At 37.3% G+C, this 20231-nt stretch overlaps 8 protein-coding genes across 8 annotated transcripts; 3 read left to right on the top strand and 5 right to left on the bottom strand. All coding sequences in view use genetic code 12, as the record gives it.

Annotated features, from left to right (window-relative positions):
* Nucleotides 1-126: 126 nt before the first annotated feature.
* Nucleotides 127-3318, top strand: DASC09_035720 (uncharacterized protein; the record flags this gene model as incomplete). Its single annotated transcript, XM_064997171.1, has 1 exon — nt 127-3318. One exon carries the CDS (start codon nt 127-129, stop codon nt 3316-3318), a length of 3192 nt encoding a protein of 1063 aa, XP_064853243.1.
* Nucleotides 3319-3599: 281 nt separating this feature from the next.
* KAP120 (karyopherin KAP120) lies at nt 3600-6764 on the top strand (the record flags this gene model as incomplete). The annotated part of the gene is made up of 1 exon (XM_064997170.1): nt 3600-6764. One exon carries the CDS (start codon nt 3600-3602, stop codon nt 6762-6764), a length of 3165 nt encoding a protein of 1054 aa, XP_064853242.1.
* A 437-nt stretch (nt 6765-7201) lies between these two features.
* Nucleotides 7202-7417, bottom strand: RPB10 (DNA-directed RNA polymerase core subunit RPB10; the record flags this gene model as incomplete). The annotated part of the gene is made up of 1 exon (XM_064997169.1): nt 7202-7417. The coding sequence occupies one exon, from the start codon at nt 7415-7417 to the stop codon at nt 7202-7204; it is 216 nt and encodes a 71-aa protein (XP_064853241.1).
* A 994-nt stretch (nt 7418-8411) lies between these two features.
* Nucleotides 8412-10706, top strand: DASC09_035690 (uncharacterized protein; the record flags this gene model as incomplete). Its single annotated transcript, XM_064997168.1, has 1 exon — nt 8412-10706. The coding sequence occupies one exon, from the start codon at nt 8412-8414 to the stop codon at nt 10704-10706; it is 2295 nt and encodes a 764-aa protein (XP_064853240.1).
* A 492-nt stretch (nt 10707-11198) lies between these two features.
* Nucleotides 11199-13649, bottom strand: TAF5 (chromatin modification protein; the record flags this gene model as incomplete). Its single annotated transcript, XM_064997167.1, has 1 exon — nt 11199-13649. The coding sequence occupies one exon, from the start codon at nt 13647-13649 to the stop codon at nt 11199-11201; it is 2451 nt and encodes an 816-aa protein (XP_064853239.1).
* A 503-nt stretch (nt 13650-14152) lies between these two features.
* Nucleotides 14153-15880, bottom strand: RDS2 (gluconeogenesis transcription factor RDS2; the record flags this gene model as incomplete). The annotated part of the gene is made up of 1 exon (XM_064997166.1): nt 14153-15880. One exon carries the CDS (start codon nt 15878-15880, stop codon nt 14153-14155), a length of 1728 nt encoding a protein of 575 aa, XP_064853238.1.
* A 701-nt stretch (nt 15881-16581) lies between these two features.
* On the bottom strand, nt 16582-17190 carry DASC09_035660 (uncharacterized protein; the record flags this gene model as incomplete). The annotated part of the gene is made up of 1 exon (XM_064997165.1): nt 16582-17190. The coding sequence occupies one exon, from the start codon at nt 17188-17190 to the stop codon at nt 16582-16584; it is 609 nt and encodes a 202-aa protein (XP_064853237.1).
* Nucleotides 17191-17670: 480 nt separating this feature from the next.
* On the bottom strand, nt 17671-19938 carry GEP3 (Gep3p; the record flags this gene model as incomplete). The annotated part of the gene is made up of 1 exon (XM_064997164.1): nt 17671-19938. The coding sequence occupies one exon, from the start codon at nt 19936-19938 to the stop codon at nt 17671-17673; it is 2268 nt and encodes a 755-aa protein (XP_064853236.1).
* Between the last annotated feature and the right edge of the window lie 293 nt (nt 19939-20231).

The following is a 20231-nucleotide window of genomic DNA, read 5'->3' as shown; positions in this document are numbered from 1 at the left end:
ACATCATAAGCGTTAAGCAAAATATCAAAAATATAAACAACCAATAAGATAAATAAATACCCAAGGACATGGGTTATCCGGTAATATATATATCATAGTTCGATGGCTCCCACTTTTATAAATAATATGACGCTGGAAAATCCTAAAAAGAGGAAGATCAATGAATTAATTGAAGAAAACAGTTTATTGTCTTTGTTAATCACACAGACAGGCCCTACACCGCCCAAAGGGACGATTGACATGGCAAATGAAGTTCATAAGGATGGGGGCATATTAGCGTCTAAAAATCCTAGAGGTAGTTGTATATCTTCAGGATCTAAAATGTTAGATGATCTTTTAGCAGATGATTCGGCGAAGCAATTTACGAAGTCAATGACTCGTTTTGGCACCTGCGTTATTAAAAATCAACCAAATATTGGAGGACTTGCCCCGGGAAAGATATATGAACTATATGGCACAACAAATTCAAGCAGGTATGATTTGTTATTTAGCATCATTAATGAGGTGATTGGCCCCCAGGACTCGCCATGCCTATACGTCAACTCTGAATTTAAGTTACTCCCAGAAATGTTACGCCGGCACTCATCAGGTAAATTCGAGACCAATTGGTTGAGGAATTTCAATAGTATTGATATTCCAAGCAATAGCTCGTCGGTAATTTATAAGTTATTTGCAAAGTTGTTGAATAATTTCAACAAGAACAACACGTCCGATGTACCAATCAAATCTCACAAAAAATTTGGTACACAGTACAGATTAATCATCATCAATGATCTTCCAAGAGTCTTATTTCATGAATTTGAAGCTATAAATAAATATTCTTTGCATAATCGCAAACAAATACGGTTGATTAACGAGAAGATAAAGGAAAGAAAGAAGTATGGTGAGAAATACAAGCTTTCTCATAATGAAAGGGTCTTAAAGTACGGGAAGAAGAGAAGTGACTACAGATATGTGAAACAGTTGAATGATCATCAGGCTTTGGAAACCCAGAAAGAAGAGGTTCTCGTAAAAATCCTCCTGCTAATGAAAAGATATTTGCTTGCAAATAAAGATTGCACCATAATTTTAACTGGCAGTTTAACTAGTAAAAGAATAACTGAAGCTCAAGTTGATACTAAGTTTCAAAATACTTCCCAAGGTGATGATGATATAGGCAGTAGCGCAACTCCAGCTGAAGATTTAAAGGTCAGTGATTCATATCCACACATGAGTCAAATATCAACACTGAATAGCGATGGTACAAGTCGTATGAGTTCGCAAAAGAGTGAGGATAGTTCTAGGGACGATGATGTAGCAGGTAGTGAAAAAATTGGTGATGCGAAATCTGTTGCTCAGGATGGGCGACAAACTGACGAGAAAACTAACGAGCAGACTGATGAACAAAATGATGAACAAAATGATGAACAAAATGAAGAACAAAATGATGAACAAAATGATGAACAAAATGATGAACAAAATGATGGACAAAATTTCGAGATTTATGAAGGCATTGGTGAAAACGTAATTGGCGAGTTTGAGTATGATGAAACTGGTGGTAATTTTTGTGAAGAAGAAATTGAATTGCAACCCGAAGAAGATTATGGTATTGCTGCCAACATTTATGAAGATGAAGAGATTGAATTCAAGGAAAATGAGGAAGGTGTTGATGAGGAAGGTGTTGATAAGGAATCGGGGCCAATGGTAGAAGAAAACCAAAGTGAGTTTCCTATTATCGGGGATACCACTTACGATAATGTTTCCACTTTTTCAACAAAGCTTGAAATTATTACAACAGAACGTAATGTTGTTGATGTTTTTGAAGGAAAAGTTCCAATAGAATTGAGTAAGCCAACAAATGGGAATGTTGAGGATGATGTAATTATAGAAGCTTGCAGTCAAGAACCAGGAAATGAAGAGATAGATAAGAGTGTTTTAGAAGAATGTGACTATTCGTCGACTGAAGGATCGGACGCAGAAATAGAAGAGGCCCAAGTTGGCTTTCCTTTAGCACAATCTTCCCAATTATGCCCATTGCCGACAACCTCAGAGAAATTTGGAAATAATCCTAGCAGTACCGCCAATGATTCGACTCTGTCGGAGAAATTTGGCAATATCGTCAATGATACAGGGTTTTCCACACTAGTACCCTCTCTATCACAACTGGCGAATGCCAAGATTACGAAATCCATCATCAGACAGTACAAGAAGCAGAAGTTGGTTTGCTCATTAGGTGATAATCCAATCTGGACAGATTTTGTTGAAGCAAGGATAATTGTTTACAAGGACTGGATGATAAAGCCTACAGATTCCGAAATCTTCGAGAACCATTATGCAACAAGCTTGCAAAGCGCTATAGACAAACAGATGTTGAAGTTTCATCAAAATCGACTGGCTCCTTGTCATTTTCAAGTCGACTGGGCAATCGTCGAAAAGAGAGGCAAAAAGGGTGAATTTTGTACCAACAATGACCCAAGTATTGAATTTATGGACATAAATGATACTTGTGACATAAACTCTTTGGATAATAATGCCATTAAAAGAGTTTGCTATTTTATGACTTCTGATAGTGGAGAGGTCACAGATGTTCCAACTAATCTCGAAGAGTTATTAACGGGTAACGAGTCAAGTGACGTGAATCCAAAACAATCAAATCTTGAAATACAAGATGAGTACTCTAATGATTTAAGAGATCAAGATATTATTGACGAAGAATTATGCCGAATATTAGTTGACATTCATCAGGATTTGAGGGATGAACATGAAGATGGAAGATTTAATTGGATGAAGGCTGATGAGAACTTGAATGAGGAAGGAATGTATGAAGATCAGAAGAACGAAGGAGGATATGGCGGTGATTATGAGCAAGAGAATATTCAACGAACACCGGGAAGTGTATCTGACCGTAAGGAAAAGTCTTTATTGGAAGAACAAAGAGCTCAAGAGGCAATAATGATTGATTTGGCAGTGCCTCTGAAGTCAGTTGATCAAAACGAAGATTTTGAGCAAATTGTGTATAATCCATGTAATGAGGACATGTGTACTGAGGACAGCACCAACTGTGAAGGAAATATTTCTCAGGTTTATTCTGATGATGATGGTTCTGATGAAGAAGAAAGGGAACCTCGAATGATGGTTTTAACTCAAGCAGAAACACAGGAACAAGAGGTGGGAATATGGTCTGAAATCCCTGACTCACAAGAAGATCATGATTCTGAAGAATTGAAGTTGGACACTGCGCAATATACCCGAGCTGCAGAGTCTTTCAAACAAAAGTATAGTGAATCAAGTGAGATTCTACAAAGGCTGTTACATATTTTAGACCAACATTATAGATGATGATGTGAAGAATTTAATGAATTTATGACACACTTTTTTCTTTTGAGATATAGAAACTAAAAAGCATTTATGGCACACAGAAATTGTAGAAAAGAAACCTCGAGTAATATTGACAAAAGTGTTTCAATTCAAAAAGATGTAGAGCCGTAAGTCTGGGTCCTTCATCTGGCACGTGCATCATCTCTAATTTTTTTTCTCTTCTCCTTGTTTGTTAAAACTTTGCGTTTTTTCACTGAACCTTCAATCAAAGAAATGACATTGGTTAACAATAATAGCAACTGATGGAATTGAACTTAATAAATTTGATCCAGTCGCTCTCTGATACCCAAGAGCGTAACTCTCGGGGGAAATTGGCAGAAAACCAACTCAAAGAATGGTCCACATTGCCAAGTTATCACTATCTTCTCCAATCGGTATATTTGGACCTTACCATTCCTTTACAGGTCAGATGGTTGAGTATTATTCAATTCAAGAACGGGGTTGATAAGCATTGGAGATCAGTAAGGAATGGCGGGGTGATCAGCAAGGAGGAAAAACTGCAAATCATGGGGAGATTGTTTGAGTTGATTGATGAAGATAATTCACAAATGTTAATACAAAATGCCCATGCCACTGCGAAGGTTTGCCGGTTTGAGTTTCCAAATACCTGGCCAAACTTATTCTCCGATATAGATTCCATGTTGTTGGAAGGGTTTCGCAACAGAAACTTTGTAAGAATCTTCAACATTTTGACAATTTTGAACCAGATCATTAAAGCGCTAAGTCAAGTAAAGATTGGTAGAACTAAAGCATCGATGCAAATGAAGACGCCATTAATAACTCCATTGATTATCGAAATTTATACGACTTTCTTTAACGAATGGATCAATAATACCGCCAAAATTAGTGAAATCGATGACACTAGGATCATCGACATTGATTATCTCTGTCTTAAGGTTCTAAGAAGAATTATTGTCGATGGATACATGGCTCCTCACAAAGATGAGTTAATTAACGATTTTTTCAACATGAACCTCAAACATTTTCAAAAATTGCTTTTGGAGTATAAAAACTTGGAATCATCACAATCCTCTAATGACCTGTTGATTTTTGGAAAGTTGGAGAAATTCTTGAAGTGTGAATGCAAGTTGTATTATAATTATATTTATTCAAACTCGAACTCATTTTTATTGATTCATAATTCTACCGATATTTTGATGTTGCTATTGGGAATATTAGAAAGTCAGGCAAGCGTGATTTATAACAGCAGTGAAGAGGATGACAGTGAAAATTTCTGGGCCACTATAGCCATCAAGTCTTTACTTATATTTAAGCAATTGGTCATGTTAAACAAGAAAGGAGAAACCATTTTGTTGAAGTCAAGTATAACTAAAGAAGATTCTCAAAAAGCAAATGAGAAACTTAATACTTTTCTAACGGATAATTTAATTATCTCGTTGACCGAGTTGATTATCAATTGGTATCTAAAATTGAGACCCGCTGCACTTGAAAATTGGAATGACAACCCTGAGGAATTCATTAATGAAGAACTTCTTGAAAGTTGGGAGTACCAGATCCGTCCCTGCTCTGAGAATTTCTTCCAAACCTTGATCACATCATATAAGGAGCTCCTAGTTCCATTCACATTGAACAAAATCACCGAAATCAATGGCAAAATTGAAAATGCGGGACAGGATCTCCAATTAATTTTGTTGAAGGATTCCATATTTGCCATTATTCAATTAAGTGGGGTGGCTATTGCTGATATTATTGATTTTGATATGTTCTTGACAAATACGTTGATTCCTTCACTAAATTCCTCCAATAGTAGTGTGGAGTTGAAAATTTTGAAAAGAAGGGCTTGTTTGATCATAGATGAATGGGTTTCCATTAAATGCTCCAGGGAAAATAGAATAAAAATTTATGATTTGTTGTGGAATATTTTACAAGACACTGATAAAGTTTTACAATTATCTGTGGTGAAGACTTTGAAAATAGTAATTGAGGAATGGGATTTTAGAAAAGAGGATTTCAAAGCATATTCATCGTTTTTTGTTGAAAAATTAATCACTTTTCTAAATGAAATGGATTTGATAGAATCAAAATTGTTCATTTTGAATTGCTTAAACTCTCTTTTGGAAAGAAATGGATCGCTTATTGAACTTAACCAATTGAATAATTTAATGGAAGCATACCCCTCGATATGGAAATATTTTGAAGCAAATTATAGCGAAAGTTTGATGATCAAAAATATTTTGATTAGAATTTTGAAAAACTTAATCAAATGTTTCAAGAACTCAAAATTAACATCGCATATCAGTTTCGAAATCATCCAGTCATGTTGCTCATACGATTCTGAGTTCTACAACGTGTTGTCTGAAGATGGCTTCGAATTGTGGCAATCTGTTATGGAATATTATCCGCTTGAAAACAACGAAAACGATCCAGTGCTCCAGGATCTTATTTTCAATAAATTCAAATTAATCTATGAGCCTTTATTGAACACAACAGAGATCTTGCCTTTGATTTTATCAATTGTCAGAAGCTATCTCATCATCATGCCAATCCAGATAATCTTATCCAACCATGAAATGAATGAGCTTGTAAAAAGCGTTCTTGCTGCTGCCTCCAAGAACATTTCATATATGAGAGATGATTCGCTAGACCTCGTATTGTCCATCATTGATTTATTATTTGTTAAGACATACGAATTTTATGATTCCAATGAACTCAATAACTCCAAGGATATTGTCAAATCGTTTTATGAACTTATGGTTAATAGTGGTATCTTTGAACAATTGGTGATGGTGATAGCGGATCAAGACCAAAATTCGATTTTAACCATCAATAAATTGATTTTAATTGTTTCTAGATTTTTCTTCAGCAACTCCAAGATTGTTTCCGACATACTTTGGAACGTGGTGGGTGATGTGAATATTCTAAAGCAGTTTTTTAATAGCTGGCTTATCAATACGGGCAATATCTTTGACGCTCGGAAGAAAAAGCAAAATCTACTTGGATTATCTAACTTGTTATTGATGACATCAAATGAATTTCTTCGGAACCTCATTTATATCAAAGAAAATATCAATCTAATTTTTTCCATATGGTCTACCTATCTTGATGAAATTAACGAATCTTCACAGGGCGATTGCAAAGCTTATTACAAATGCTTCAATTACTACGAATTCGATTTGATGTACCAGAATAATCAAGAGCTCCGTGAAATGGATAGCTGCTTAGATCCAATAGATACTGGAATTTATGAAATGGAGGAAACCATGGAATTTAAACGTTATCACAATGTTATAGTGAAAAATGATCCCGTGCATATCGTGTGCACAAAGAATTATATCAAGCATATTTTGAATGAATTAGAAAATGAATTCGGAAATGAAGGATACAGACAGATGTTAGAATTTGTTGATGAAGGGTTTTTGGAAAACCTTCAATTAAAGATCCAATAGTCTATATACTTAGAAGTGTTGAATAAAAATCGCTACATTATGCAATAAAATAAAATATACAGTACATCCATCTAAATATAAACCGTTATACATAGAAAAAATAAAAACGCTCTTTTCTCCTTAATTGAGAAAGTAGACTGGTTTCATAAATGAGATTTTGTTGAAAAACAATTCTTTATCTTTGGGTTAATGTGACTCAAATAAATTGCTTCCAATCTTTTCTTGGACTCACTTTTCTATCCAGAAACTAAGCATCACTGATCTTTCATAATCAAACACCATAGATACTCAACTTAAAACAAATTAAGCAGACGGAAAAAAAATGACAATAATAATTAAAACAGTGAAATCTAATAATACAGGGGAGATTGGCCACAATTCATTCTCCCAATGCCAGCACCTCCAATACTTTCATCCAGACATTTTAAAAAACGTTCTTAGTTAATGTCTTTCTTTTCCAATGGGTTGTACTTCAAGAACTTTTCAATCAAATCAACATGGGTCAACACCATTCTTCTGCAGCAGTATCTTTTAAGTCCCAACTTGTCGAGAGCTTCGGCTTCACTGAGATCTTCTTCAAGGTAAGTCAAGTATGGTTCCCACTTGTCACCAACAACTTTACCACATGAAAAACAACGGACAGGAATGATCATTTTTGAATGCTGGTGCTTTTGTCAACTCATCATCTAACATTGTGAATTTTTTTTTCCCTTGTCTTCAAAAAAAAAAAAAAAAAAAAAAAACTCACGTGCCCAAGATCAAAAAAAAAAATAAAAAAAAAAAAAAAGAAAAAACTTTCAGCGCTATAAAAGTTCGGCCGGAAAACATCTCATCTCATCTTCTGATTAATAGAGAGATTCGACCTGTCAAAATCATCTCGAATTACATTGATCGAAACAACTTGTAGCGCTATCGGTTTGAGAAGAAATTTAGATTTATATGCTTTGTAATTAATGGACGGCAATGTCACATTGGATATTCTGTTATTTCCATGGGGTTCTATTTTAGCGGGTACCCAGGGAACAACAAACTGCACAATGTTCTTAGCACATCTTCTCAATTAACCATCTTTAAGCAATCTATTAATTCTCAGTACCGGCATTATTTGACTGATAGTACTAGTACAGATAAGCAAACTAGCAGATAAATTTGTGGAATGGTCATGTGAAATGACTCAGGGATATGGAATTTGGTGACAACGCTTCGGACGCAGCAAGTATCTGACGTACCTATTCGAAAATGACCCAAATAAAACGTTATGGATATATTTATATCGAGAGAATAATTCTTGGTCCTTTGTATTTGCCGCACGTCTTTTGGTGTTGGTGAACCAGAAATCATATCAGCACAAGGCGTGGTGTGCGGGCCGTGCGTGCGTCTGGAATGCTCAACATGAACAACGCCGTCCACAAGAAATTTCAGGGATGGCATTACTCACTGGAGAAATATCCATAGTTCTGATGCTATATAAATGAATATCCATTCCATTAAAATTCCGGATATTGTATTTTCTTTTTTAAGTCACAAGACACTTTCCTATATATTAATCCTCGTTTCTTTTCTCCTCCTCTTCCTTATCAACCATTGTGCTTGTCTTTATCATAAATTTGAATCTTTCCAAATTATCGTCATATATTGTTTAATACTATGGAGACTGTGAAAGAGCATCGATCGAATGATCATGACTTAAAGGACGAAAAAGTCAACTATGACATTGAAACTTCCGAAGTCTTTGAGAGCAAAGAGAATCCAGAACTCCAACAAATCGATATAGAAACCGGTGTTAGAATAGAGGAAATCGACCCTAATGAGAACTCCATCTACCCAGAAGTCAGAGCTGCCATTCCTAATACAGATGACCCATCTATTCCACACAATACTATCAGAGCATGGTTTATAGGGCTTTTAATGTGTACACTTGGTGCTGGTCTTAACATGTTCTTTTCTTTGCGTGCACCATCTTTTTCTATCTCTGTGTTTGTCACTACCATTATTGCTTGGCCAATCGGTGCTGCTTGGCACAAGTGCTTGCCAGAAATCAATATTTTTGGTGTGCCATTGAACCCAGGTCCATTCAACTTGAAAGAACATTCTTTGATTACCATCATGGCCAATGTTTCTTTTGGTGTTGCCTACTGTACCGATATCTTGTTGGCTATGAACAACTATTACAAAAAGGATTTCGGTTGGGGTTTCAATATTTTGGCTTTATTGTCTACTCAGTGTATCGGTTTGTCTCTTGGTGGTTTAGCAAGAAAAGTGTTGGTTTCTCCACCTTCTATGGTTTGGCCATCAAACTTGATCACTGCCACTTTCTTGACTAACATTCACATCAACGATAATCAGCCTGCAAACGGATGGACAGTTTCAAGATTAAAGTTCTTTGCTTTTGCATTCATCGCAAGTTTCTGTTGGTACTTTATCCCAGGCTATTTGTTCCAAGCTTTATCATCATTTGCGTTTATGACTTGGATTTTCCCCCAAAATGCTGTTGTCAATCAATTATTTGGAGCCACCACTGGTCTCGGGATGATTCCTGTCACTTTTGACTGGTACCAAATTGCTGGTTATCTTGGATCTCCATTGATTCCACCAGCAAGTGCTATTTTCACCATTTTGTTATCAATGATCACCATCTTCTGGATCGTTTGTCCGGCCTTGCATTACTCAAATGTGTGGCACTCCAAGTATTTGCCAATGTCCGACTCAAACACCTACGATAGATTCCAGCAAGTTTATAACGTCAGCAGAATTGTTGATGAAAAGTTGAGTTTCAACGAAGCCGAATACAACAAATACTCTCCAATTTATTTGTCCACTACCTTTTCTATCTCTTATGGTTTATCATTTGCTGCTATTACTGCCACCATCGTCCATACACTCCTCTTTCACTCTAAGGATATCATGAAACAACTAAAGAGTAAAGAAAAGGAAGATGTCCACAACAGATTGATGAGAGCTTATAAAGAATGTCCAGATTGGTGGTACGCAGTGGTTTTTGTGATTTTCTTGGCTTTTGCTATTGTGGCTATGAGATGTTGGGATACTGAAATGCCTATTTGGTCAGTGTTTGTTGCCCTCGCAATTTCCTTCCTCTTCTTGTTCCCAGTTGGGATTATTGCTGCCATCACTAATATTAGCATTGGTTTGAATGTTTTGACGGAATTCATCATTGGTTACATGGTTCCAGGTAAGCCAATTTGTATGATGTTTTTCAAGACTTTTGGTTATATCACCAATGCCCAAGCGGTTACATTTGCTCTGGACATGAAGCTCGGATACTACATGAAAATTTCTCCTAGAGTTATGTTTGCTGCACAATTTGCGGCCACTATTTGGGGTTCTTTTGTACAACTTTTTGTCATGAAATGGGCCCAAGGTAACATCAAAGGGGTTTGTACAGAACACCAAGAAAACAAATTCTCTTGTCCTAACGCCAACGTTTTCTACTCTGCGTCGATTTTATGGGGTGTTATTGGTCCTCAAAAACTTTTCTCCCAAGGTCAATTGTATTACGGTTTGATGTTTTTCTTCATCATTGGTATGATTTTGCCATTTGTTAACTGGTTGATTCTCAGAAAATGGCCAAACTCTCCTGTCAAATGGCTCAATTGGCCTGTGTTCTTCTCAGGTACCGGTTACATTCCACCAGCTTCTCCATATAATTACGGAACTTGGTGTATGGTTGGTTTGATTTTCAACTGGTTCATCAAGAAGAAGTGGTTCGCCTGGTGGTCCAAGTATAACTACTCCTTGTCTGCTGGTTTAGACATTGGTTTAGCTTGGTCCTCATTGTTAATCTTCTTCTGTTTGACTTTTACCCAGGTGGCCGCTCCGAAATGGTGGGGTAATACGGTGATTGAAAATACCATGGACGCCACCGATACTGCTTTCAACATTGTTTTGAAAGATGGAGAATTCTTTGGTCCATCTTCTTGGTAAGCCAATGGTCTCTCACTCTTTGTTTTTGACATTTAATTCTTTTCTTCAATTTTCCACTCTCACATTACTTTTAATAATCATTTCACACTTTTTTATTATTTAACGAAACTATGTGTCTTTTTTTATTTTTTTTTTTTTGTTTAAAAGAAGATACACTTTATTCAATTCCTTGCTTTATGAGCCGCATTCATTTCAGCCACGATTTTATTATTATTAATAATACTACTATAGCTATTTTTTTTGTTGTTGTTTCATAGTTTTATCTTTGATTCTTCAGTTCACTGTTCATTTCTTGACTTATCATTAACTTATTTATTATTTATTTTCAATTTCAAGTGATATTTTACATTGTTAATTCATTGACCTAACAAATCATTTTGTAAATTCGATATTTTAGACATTACGGAAACACGTAAAAAAAAAAAAAAAAACATTCATTCATAGTATACAAGAGGAAATTCTAAAACAGCACAAAAACTAAAAACCAAAACCTCAACCACTGCCGTTATATTTATCACCACTAGAGAAAATACCTGCAGCTAAACACAAGTTTCTTCTAGTGAAGTGAACTTTGAATACACTGGTTTGCTTGGTGAAATACGCACCAACGTGATCATTGGTACACGATCCAAGTTCCTTGTTTTTCTTCCTTCCTCCTTCATTGGCACTACCACTGGCACCGCCATTGCCGCCATTATTTCCCGGTCCACCCCCGGTGGTCCCGTTTTTGTTAGATACCACTTGCTTGGAAACGTCATTGGAAATACTGGCGTTTTCATCAACGTTATTGAAAAATGGTTCTGGTTCAGATAATTGAAGCTCGGAGTTTTTCTTTACGTCCCAAATCCGTACGGAATTATCACTGCCACCACTAACGAGGACATTACCGTCTTTAGAAAAATCTAATGAATAAATCGAGCATTTTTGGGAGTGTCCACGCATCGATTTGAGTAATCTTCCGTGAGAAATATCCCACAAATGAATCATTGAGTCTTCACCAGCACTAGCCAAAAGTCTGCCCCTTGGATGAACCGCTAACGCATTAATTGCGCTACTATGTCCGACAAAAAGTCTGACACATTCACCTTTGAGAATATCCCACATTCTGATAGTTTTATCCAGAGACCCGGTGAAACAGTAGCAAGCATTAGGAAACCACGCAACGCAATCAACATCACTCATGTGGCCAACAAAGAGTCGAAGAGGGTAAATATGGTCCACCGACCATAATCTTGCGGTGGTATCATGAGACGCAGTCACGAAATAGTGACCAAATGGTGAGAATTTCACGTCCCAAACCGGATCATTATGAGATTTGTAAATCACAAGACAAGTGTATGTGTCCAATGACCATAAACGTACCGTACCGTCCTCCGATGCAGATAGGAGATAGTTCCCATCTGGAGAGAAACTTAAACTGTACACTGTACCTGAATGGCCAATTAATCTTCTGGTATTCAGTTTGTTTTGCGGATCATTTTTGATGATCGATTTCAAAGGATTACCATCAATCGACCACAATTTGATATAAGAATCTTCAAATCCGGCAGCCACTAGATTACTATTCTCATTGAATTCCAAACAAGTGATTTCATCAAGAGAGTTGTGGAATGTGTACATGCAAATAGAAGGAGGCGAAAATTGATTTTTTTCAAAAGAAAGCTTCAATCGAGAACGCGAGTCTTGCACTATTTGGACTTCTTTCTTCAAGTCAAAAATGGTCTTTGGAGGAATTGGCAAAGCATCTTTCGATGGACTTTCAAAATTCGGGTCATTTTTTTTCAAACTGTCAAATATTATTCCATCACTAATTTTATCCATATCACTCCCGTCATCAACAATCAGATTGTTTTCATCAACTTGTACTTGTTCAGTGGCAGTTGGGTTAGGATTTTCTGATTTTATTTTCTGGAATTCTTCAACAAGAGAGGTTTTGATTGACTTCTTTTTAGCTGCTTCTTTCTCATCTTTCATTCTCAATTCGTTTTCAATCTCCTTATCAAAGTTCTCATCTCTTGGCAACCTCCCGAGTTTCAATTCCTTTGAGTTAAATTCTTCGATGTTTGATTCATTAAATTCAGGAATCCCTTCGTCTGGGTCTAAAGCTGATCTGTTATTGAATCCTAGTTTATCAGTAGAAATTTCTAAATCGATATGTTGATTGATCAACCGGATAATCAAATCACCACCCACGTTTTTATTTTCGTTAAGAAAAAACAACAACAAATACACACAAACAGATGAAATTTTAACCTTATACTTCCTTTCACGGAAATTTTTCATAATCCCACTCAATTTCAAGTGATCCACTAAAGAGATGGCCGACATTTCCACAATCTCTTTACCGTGGGAAATAATATGGTCGTCCTTGAACTTGTTGAAAAATTCTAAAGTTAATTTTGTCTTTTTGAGATTGATCAAATCAATAAAACAATTCACGAAAATTGGATATAACAATTTGAGTAATTGGGGCTTATACAAATCTAACGACGAGTTGATCCAGTCGCGAAGGATTTTGTAACCTTTGAAGTACAAATTCGGGTCCTTTGCTTGGCCATCAATATCAGAAAGCATATCACTAGTTTGCGACTTCTCAGCAACGATTTTGAAAGGGGTATTCGAAGGTTTCTGCTGTTGTTGCTGTCGAATCATCACTGGTTGGGTGTTAGGAATCCCAGCGTTGGCAGCAGTTACTGGGAATTGTTGATTGAATCCGATTGGCACCCCTGCACTCTCATTTCGCAACATCATTTCTGTCTTATGGTACCCTTTTTTGTTCAAGTATTCAAGGACAATCTTGTTGAGATCCGCTTGGGAATATTGTTGTTGCGGAGGTTGTTGAGGAGGTTGAGGGCGCGGCGGCTGCACCGCGCCTGGAGCTTGTCTATTTCCTGCCATAGGTTGTTGGTTTGGGGCAATAGGTTTATCAGAATTGTTATTCATGATGAATTGTTTTTGTTCTTATTCCGATAGATTGTTAAGAGGGAAATTATATTGGAGTGATGTTGTGTGTATACCGCAACGCGATCTTTGAGAAGCTTGACAGCATCAAAAGAGATCACAATACCGAGCAAAGTTTGCTTATAATACGCCAGAAATCTAGAGATTTAAAGACGGTCTAAAATCACAAAGAACCTCCTAGACCCTTATTATAATATAAAAAAAATATAGGTCAAAAAAGTGATAAATTGTTTTAATTTGATGAATTTTCTGTTTTGATTTTTTTTTTTTTTTTTTTTTTTTTTGATTTTGCCAGTGTTGCAGGGCTGCAAAACCACACTGGCGATTTTTTACTCATGTACTTATATAGCGAGTTAGTGAGTTAATTAGTTAGTTAACCAGTTTGTCAAATGTTGCCATCATTAGAATTATTATATTACAAATACCATTTAAATCAAAATAACCAAAATATAGATACATTCATTAATTTACCAAAGTCTCCTTCCTTAATTATCAAGGGGAATGAAATTTCCCACAATACAACTAGGAATATTATACCTATCCCTTCTGATGGTGAAACTGAAACAACAAGCTTTTCTTTTTCTGCCATCTTTGGTTCTCAAGTTACAACTTGTCAATACCGCCTTTTGTCCCTTATCAAAGGCAATTGCTCCGTATTTCTCCCAAAAGTTTACCGCACTCTCTTCTGACATAAGTTCATAAATCGTCAACTTGCCATCTTTCAATGCGTCAGACCCCACTTCCACAAGTTGTGCGAATTCTTTATTCCCACGATAGATTTCCCCGGTACGACGCCATAGACAAGCAGGGATCGCCATCAGGGTAAACACCCGATCGTAGTCGAGCAACATTCTTTCAAACGCCTCTTCCACAAGCACAAGGTCGACATCTTTGAGAGTACGAGCAATTGCACGGAACGCTGGCCGGAAAATTGAAAGCGGCTTGAGGATTCTTTGGCGTGATTGTTGATTCATATAGCTATCCATATAGCTTTGTAGTCGAGCGTACCCTTGAGCATAATTGTAAGGCTGTAAAAGTCCTGCGTCCAATTTAGCCTTGATGACTTGCTTAAGACGTTCTTCTGGGGTAATTTCCGTCGAGGGATCGGCAGCAGTTAAAAAGAACTTGTCTCTTGCCAGATCGGAAATCATTGGAGTTTCATAATCAGGTTTTGTCAAGTTTATATCGGTTGTGGATTTATTATTGACATTATTATTGCTGACATTAGAATTGTTGATATTATGATTATTAGTATTATTATGATTATTAGTATTATTATGATTATTAGTATTATTAGTAGTAGTAGTATTATTATTGTTGTTGTTGTTGTTGTTAGTGTTGTTGTTGTTATTGACATCCTTTTCGCCATTAACCATTATGTTTGTGGCATTGCCAACAATATTATTCAAATTGGTATTTGGGGCACTAAATCGGCTAGTGACTTCCCCAGGATTAATACTATTTTCTGTTGCAAACGCATTAGAAAACAGCGGCATACTATTAATATTATTAAGAGCAGATAAAGAATTGAAGCTGGTTGATGGAGCAATAGTCTTATATTGTGTGTTGACACTGTTAACGACGTCTGGGTCGTCAATCATCGACAAAAATTCATTAAGGGAACTAAATTCCAGATTGGCATGTTCAGAATAAAAGAATGGGTTTGTTTGGTTGGTGAATGAGTTTAACTGGGACAAAACCGAGGTTGCAGAGTTCACATTATTTGATTGCTGCTGCTGCTGTTGCTGTTGCTGTTGTTGTTGTTGTTGTTGTTGTTGTTGTTGTTGTTGTTGCGCATCTAGCATTGGTTGTTTTGGTGGTTGTTGAGGGTTTGGGTTTCCTGGAGTTGCAAATGTCGAATAAAGGTTATCAAGGGCCGAGCTGCCATCAATACCACTATCCTTCTGTGGCTGTTGCACAGATTGTAAGCCACCAAATGGGGCTACTACTGTATCCGGCATCACAGATCTCGTAGAGGCTGTTGCAATGCTAGGATTATTTAGGGAATCGATGGTCGTTGCGGCTGTCATGAGGGTATTGTCAACTGATACCAGGCTGCCATTAGTGGATACGCTGCCATTGGTGCTGTTGGAGTTGGCCATGGGCTGAGGAGATGTATTCTTCCGTTTCTTGTTGGCTGGCTCGTCATGGCATAAATGAGAAATGTTACGGTTGATACATCTGGTGCAAGGCCGGTTATCATCACAGATCATGTGTGATCTACGACAGAACACGCAGGCGACGGAGACTTTCTTTTTTCGCTTTTTGATGAGCTGGTCGCCCTCATTATTGGTGGGTGGGTTCTTATTACTCTCTGGCATGGTCTCTCTGGGGAATCACTTTTCTTGAGTGGTGGCAGCTTGGGTGGCTGATTGATTATCTCCACATTTGGCGGCAGTTATTTTTTATTTATTTTTTTCTTTCTCTCTTCCAAAATTCCCCGGGTAAGCAAGCGGGGCGGGAGATGTCAAAAATTATTGTTAATTTGATGGCGATTGTTGTACATTCTTTACTGACTATTTAGGTATTGTCACGATCTTTATTGTTACTACTACTACTACTACTACTACTACTACTACTACTACTACTATTATTATTATTATTATTATTACTATTACTATTATTACTCTATTTGTATTTCATTTTATTTTCCCCCGGTTTTATTTGTGCCCATTGCCTATTGTAGCAACAACAAGTATCCATAAATCAACACATCAAAAGTATCTTACATCTTCCCCAAAAGCTTCACCAGAAATTAACAATAATACTATGAATGCAATCAAAACCATAAAGATCAAACTAAAGAAAACTTATTTACCAATAAAATTCCATTTTTCCATTAAAGAAACCGCACAAAAAAAGACCATCAAAGAGACAAAACTTTAAAACACAAAAAAACCATTGCAGACTATTACTACTCGTAAGTGTCCAAGGTAATAGATGGGCTTACTGGGGACAATTCTTCGGTACTGGCATTGCAACACGAGGTATCGATATTGAGATTGATTGGTTTCAACAAAGTCTTTGTTGACTTTGCTTCGTATTCATAATTATTATTGTTTGATGGTGATGGAACAGGCATCGGTTCTTCATATTTCCCAAGAAAACTATCATTATCCTTATTATTCATGTTAGGGAAATGGCCATCGATGGATAATTGAGGATTCGTGGTGTCGTCGAGGCGAATAAGGGTCGTGGAAAGATCGATTTTGAAATTGCCAAACTTTGGATTGTTCAGGAGAAGTTGGTAAACTTGGTGAGCAATGGTTTCATCACGAAACACCGCCACAATACGGCGAAGACGGTTGAGGACCGAGAAATGGTACACCGAGTTGAGAGCCGCCTGGTTGCTAATCACAAGAAGTTTTATTTCGTCGGCCAACGAGAGGTTGGTGGTAGGGTTTTTCACAAACACCGACTCTGGGAGTTCTCGAAGGATGATTGTGGACCTTGGGGACTGGCAAAACAGAAGGCGCTTTGTGTTGTCAGAAAGGATTGGGGAGTTGTTGATGATGGATGTCATGGCGGATGGATGGATGGATGGTGATTTGAAGATGGTAATAATAAGTCAGCAGAGAGGATGTCGCATGGTCTTTATACCTGGTTTGTTATCCAGGGGTCCAATAGGCTGCCATGTTTGCTACAAGAAATCGGCCCCAAACAGAAACCGCAAAGGCAAAGTGCCAATTGCACGGCCTCGTTTTCCCCTTGGCGTTGGCCCTAACAGAAAACGAAAAAAAAAAAAAAAAAAAAAAAAAAAAAAAAAAAAAAAAAAAAAAAGAGGCGCTGCCAAACCCTACACGCACCACCACCATTACCACTATATATTATATATTATATATATTATATATTATATAAGTGTAACGATAATATGGTTAGCCTGTCTCCAACAATTTTTAATTATACAATTCAGCCACAAAAAGAAAAGAAAAAAATTAAACAACAACTATTTACAAACTCTATAATACAAATATTTAGCCATCCAAAAAAAAAAAAAATGTAACTACACCACCTTATCGTCCCACAAAAGATTCGATACGTTAACCCTGATAATTTCCTTCTCAACGTCCTTTGGATCCATCAACATCAAATCCCGATGTAATCTTCTGTTGCTGGAATCCGCGTACCCACTCCAATAATCGATCCGTTTTCCCTTGAGGTACGTCTCGTAATACCAATGACCAACATCTGTAACTTCTGTAGGCACTTGGACCACCGAAGTGTATAACTTCTTTCCTTCAATGAAAGGTTTGAAGTATCGTTTCGAGTCCCCGCGGGCCCTTCTAATTAAAGTCTTCTTGACAAGATAACTATCAATACTTTCTCTCACCACAAACTGCATGTCTGCTGGGGCATAGAACTCATACATGTTGTATTTTATCACATCAATGATGTGCTTCTTCATCTGCGTAGCATCATTATCATTGACCGTGATTTCCTCGGCGATATCCACTCCAAGCTCTTTTTTGATCAGCTTCACCGACTTTGTAGGGGTGATGGTGACGTAACCAACCCCTTTAATCACCAAGTCAACACTGCCGTAAAATGGCGGAATCACATACCTTTGTAATTTGTCTAATGGAAAACCCTGTTTAACCCCAATAAACTGTTCCATAGCTTCTGGTTGACGATTTATCGTTTCAATAGCCCGTTCTAAGCTCCCGAAGCGAAACCCTTGCTCATGGGTACTGGCAGCAACTTGGGTGATAGAACCACGTGGGCCAACTAAATAAAAGATCCCCCCAAGTGAATAGCAATCCTTATCCATTATCAGCAAATATTGTTGACGTTTCACTTTATTCCCCGCCACCTGTCTGGTAGCCCTTTCTTTAAATAAATGTTTGATCCACGATGGTTTCAAAATATTGAAGGCACCATAGTTAATTTCCCCAGTAGCGGTTTGACAAAGAAACCCTGGCAAGTCGTTGACGGTACAACCATTGATCTTGTATGTCAAAATGTCCTGGGTGGTTCCTGGTAAAACAAATGTTCCAGGGATATCAATTTTCTTTTCCAATTTTTTCCCCTGCTTGGAGACATATTCTTCAAACGATCTTCTGGAACTACGATTCTTCGCAAGGTAATAATCATAGTATAAGAGACCTTTGATGAGCGATGATTTACCAACGTTGGCCTCCCCAATAAAGTAGACTTTTCTACCCTTCGGCAAAGAGTTGTGGAGACCACCCATTCCCCAGCCTTTGGATGCAGATACCAAATGCACTCTGCCTTCGACATTGATTTGCAAACCTTTTGATCTAAGTAGTTCATTGATGACATTAGTGAAATACTGAGTGGCGTTTCTATTATCAGAACTCACCAAAAGATCACACTTGTTGATGACGAAATGACTACGGCTGATATTTTCTGCCACAAGATCCACATTCAAGGTGAGAGGGAAATCATTAGCCGAAATAATATGGAAAATATGAGAATTTTCAAGATCAGGAACTCGGACTGGAGAGAGCACCAGAGACATTGTCATTGCTTCATTGTGTGGATCGAGTTCAAAATATTCATTGTAATGAATTGTGTTATAACATCGAAGACACTTAAGGTTTGCTGGTGTCTCGGAATTTGTTTTTTGGGCTGTCTGGGTTAAGGTTTTTATGTTGTCATTTGTTTCTCCGTATTTCTGTTTCTCTTCAGTATTATATTTGACATTTCGGGTCTCTTTAGGATTCACCAATTTGTCTTCTGGGGCTTTTTCCGTTTCCTTCACCTCTTCAAGGTTTTCGATTGGCTGTTCTGCATTCTCATTGGGTGTTTCCTCGGATTCGTCATTGAGCAACAATCTTTTATCTTCTTCACTCAATCTACTATAAATTTCATCGAACACCAAATCACTCTGTCTTTTAAAGGGCAATGTATGTTTTCTTTCGTGCACTACGGCAGTTTCGTTGATATAGCCTGGAGAATTTTCGTCGTTACATTGAAGTTTCACACCACAGGAAACACACGATTTTCCTTCAAGTGCAGAGGCAATTCCCAGATCATTGGATATCGCAGTATTTGGCAACGTTGAGTATTTTCTAGCGCCGGGCTTCCAACAGCAGCGTGATACTACTGTCGGATATTTCTTTCTATCATTAACTTTCATCGAATTTGAAAACACAGATACAGCACGCACAGAAGATACTGATGGCGGCTGCATAGCGAGACCGTTCCGTTGTCGGGTACATGCCCTAAGACTCCGGCGACTGAGTACCTTAAGCATCCTGGAGATGATCAACTGGTTGGATATTTGTGGGTATCTTTTGATCTTTCCCATATGGAGAGGAAATTTTTTTCTTAGTGGCATTCCACCAGGTGCCATTCCCGCGGAGAATATTTTTACACACCACGTGGAGAATGGGGGTTCTGGGCCCTCTCTTGGGCAAAGATCCACCAATTTGTAACAACATTTTTACACAAAAGATTCAGATTAAAAGCTGGTAATTATATAAATTAAAACACTATAATATAAAGGGGGACACTATAATATAAAATTAAACATCATCAAAAACGATAAATGAATAAAAAAAAAAGGCAATTTTCCTCATCGTCAAAAAGGCAATTTATCCC

This window comes from Saccharomycopsis crataegensis, assembly GCF_037102585.1.
Source record: "Saccharomycopsis crataegensis DNA, jcf7180000000084, whole genome shotgun sequence".
NCBI classification, from domain to species: Eukaryota; Fungi; Ascomycota; class Saccharomycetes; order Ascoideales; family Saccharomycopsidaceae; genus Saccharomycopsis; species Saccharomycopsis crataegensis.
The sequence above is the reverse complement of the archived record's forward strand: the minus strand, read 5'-3'. Positions and strand labels throughout refer to the sequence as shown.